The 3,067-nt window shown below is 47.2% G+C and overlaps 1 protein-coding gene across 1 annotated transcript in view; it reads right to left on the bottom strand.

Annotated features, from left to right (window-relative positions):
- Positions 1–1,658, bottom strand: part of LOC104501846 (thiopurine S-methyltransferase-like) — a gene marked incomplete at its 5' end in the record, with an annotated part of 2,625 nt that extends 967 nt beyond the window's left edge. Inside the window, 2 exons of the mRNA XM_010145726.1 lie at positions 786–871; positions 1,584–1,658. Coding sequence (XP_010144028.1) covers positions 786–871; positions 1,584–1,658 — 161 coding nt within the window. The remainder of the gene's footprint in view (positions 1–785; positions 872–1,583) is intronic.
- Positions 1,659–3,067: the final 1,409 nt, after the last annotated feature.

Genomic DNA, 3,067 nt, shown 5'->3' with positions numbered 1-3,067 from the left:
CTCCGCTGCCGCCTCCTGCATCCCCCCCGGCCTGCAGCCAGGGCAGCCACGTTGTCAGAAGCCATGAACCACTCCCAGTGCGGTGTGTAAATCCAGCCTACGAGCTTTTTATACTACAATGAATGAAGCTAAAAGCTGAATAATGTGAGAGGGAAAACAATGAATTAAACTATTGTTGCGTATTACAACAAGACCTATTTTTCCGGGGATAATTAGGCTGAAGAGTCCAAAAGCAGCAAGAAATCTCTTTCTTTTGAGACTTAATTAAAAAAAAGCTCCATTTTAAAAAAATACCTCAGACTTCAGAATGTAAGAAAAGTTATAATAGTAAAAAATACTTCATAATTTTACAGAAATTCACCTCTTCCAAGCATATTCAGACCGTGGTAGGGGCAGGGAGAGAGGCATAAGATGAGCAACGTGTTGGGTTGCAAGTATTGGGTAGCTGACGCTCTTGGGAGTGCTTCGAGCTCCCCAGGCCAGACAGGATGTTACTAAGCATTTGCTCTTCCAGTTTCATTGTCACAGCCACAACTCCAGTTTCATTTAATTGTTTATAATATACCATCACTGTCTTCCACTTACCCTTAGCCAGAGAGAAAGAAAATTTAGTCTCCAGCTTGGTCAGCATCTAAAATTTCTAACCTACGGTTGTACGGGTGTGATCAGCTGGCAGAGCTAGGCGGATAAAAAAACCTGGGGGAGATACGAGTGTATCCACCACACTATAGACAGTTTGTACTAAAGCACGCCAAATCGAAGCACAAACAGTGCAAAGTTCTCACCTCTGTGTTTGTTTGGATCGTATGAAACCGTCACAAGGAGGCAAGAAGAATTTTTCTCCATTAGGCTGATCATCAAACTGACATAGCTAGAAGGAGAAAGTTACACTTCATTCTCTTGGAACTGCACAAACATTCAAACATAACATTCAAAATATTCAACGAAAGAGGGAACACATACTTCTGCGCAGAGACGGCTTGAACTGAACTGCACAGATACAACGCGAAGCTTCGGCTGAATTTCACGAGCGTGAAAACGCCGCAAATAAAAGTTACTGTTCACCACTCACAAACAAGCATTTCTCTTTTTTTGCATATTCATCTCAAAACTAATGGACAGAGCAGAGTACTCATCTGCCACAGTCTGGCATACAGTATGCAGCCCAGTACTGATCTTCTAAAATTCCGGAGAACTCAAGATAATGTGTCTAATTAAAAAATCCTGGGGTAGGGTCAAACTATACCTGGGTTGGCTATAGGCAAGAACGAAAAACGGCAATAAAGGGAAATGAGGGGAAAAAGAACAAAGGCGAAGCAGATGAGGTGAAAAGGAAATAATAAGCTTCTGCTGGGTTGGAACAAACCACATATTTTCCCACCAACAGGCAGGGCAGCTTCCTGGAGGAAGCTCACAGCTCTACAGAGTACAGAACTCTGCGACGGCAGCTGCTGCTTGCGGTAGAGGAGAACTGTTGTGGATTCGTCCTCTGAGTGCACGAGGTCTCATCAACCAGTGGCAGGAGGGAAAACGTGTTACTGCATAACTTCGGGAAAAGACAGCAGCAAAGCAAATCTACTAACCGTTGTCTGTCGCATGGATTCACAGCTACTAGAGCTCCTCTGTCCCAAATCCCGTCAAACTTGCCGACTATCGAGCTACAGGGAGATGAGAAACAGGATTAAAAATACTAAAAAGGCACCTTCACCTTTATTCAGATACTCTGGTGAAGTCACAAGGACCCTCCAGCTAGCTGTGCGTTTTCCCCACTACCTTTTGGTTATGGTCCAGCATTTTCATGAACCCAAACAATACGACCTAGAAGCCAAGAAGCCCGCCCGGCACACGGCCCTGCCGTGACTGCAAAGAGGTGCTGGAATTGCTCAGCATTTCCCCATCATTAGGGGGTGCTGGGACAAGGTGGGGAGGAAGGAAAGTAGCTTAAACACGTGTGGGCTACAAGTCTGGGGTTTTGGCAATCATACCTGGCCGTGACCCTTGGGGCAGCACTGATGTGGACGCAGCATGCAGCGGTTCCTGGCCACCTTCTAAAACCCACGCGAGATTTCAGATGTGGATAAGGAAGGTGCCTCGCTGCTTTACCGCCACCAAACTCGGCATGCCCAGAGATTTTAGACACCTCCATCCCCAGCTACAGGGGACAGGACAGGGCAGGGAGCTTCAGCTTGCGATATGTTTTGTGTTAGAAGAGCTGAGTGACACTGCTGCTTGCCTCAACCTAACACAGAGGCTATATTTGCTCCTGGATATGCTGGGAGGGGCTTCAGTGACCACTCAAACCCTGCAAATGGCCAAGACTATTGGGAAGTGCTTTTACTGATGGATAACAAGAGCAGGCAGGGTGGCACTAGGGATGAGGGTATTTGGGGGGCAAGGAAGAGCCTTACTTCTGGTAATTACTAAACCAGGAACTTAGGGAGTGAGGTAGTAATAATGTAAATTGCATCATTTTAAAGAAAGTCTGAAGTAAGTTTACTTAGTGAGAAAAATACAGCAGGGAATTGTGCAATAGCCTTCTGCCTACTGGAGGGTGTCAGGGTCCAGCTGCATCACCTCTTCCTTCACTTTTCTGCTGGTTTGGGCTGGGCTAGAGCTGGTTTTCTGCCCAGCAGCTGGTAGGGGCTGTGCTGTGGAGCTGTGCTGAGAGCAGCGCTGAGAACACAGGGAGGCTTTAGCGATTGCTGGGCAGCGCTTGCACAGAGTCGAGGCCTCTTCTGCTCCTCACCCCACCCCACCAGTGAGCAGGCTGGGGGGGCACAGGAGTGGGGAGGGGACACAGCCGGGACAGCTGACCCCCACTGACCAAAGGGACATCCCACACCATGTGATGTCACGCTCAACAGTAAAACCGTGGGGGGGAGGTTGGCAGGGAGACCACTATTTGGGGACTGGCTGGGCATCAGTCAGTTGGTGGCGGGCAATTGTCTCCATTTGCATCACTTGTCTTTCGGGGGTTTTATTTTTCTCTCTGTTGGTTGGGTTTTTTTTTTTTCTTAGTGTCTTCTTTAAATTATGAAATTGTTCTTACCTCAAGTTTCTTTCTCAA

Source organism: Buceros rhinoceros, unplaced genomic scaffold (genome assembly GCF_000710305.1).
Source record: "Buceros rhinoceros silvestris isolate BGI_N320 unplaced genomic scaffold, ASM71030v1 scaffold12031, whole genome shotgun sequence".
NCBI lineage: Eukaryota > Metazoa > Chordata > Aves > Bucerotiformes > Bucerotidae > Buceros > Buceros rhinoceros.
This window is presented reverse-complemented; position numbering and strand designations above follow the sequence as displayed.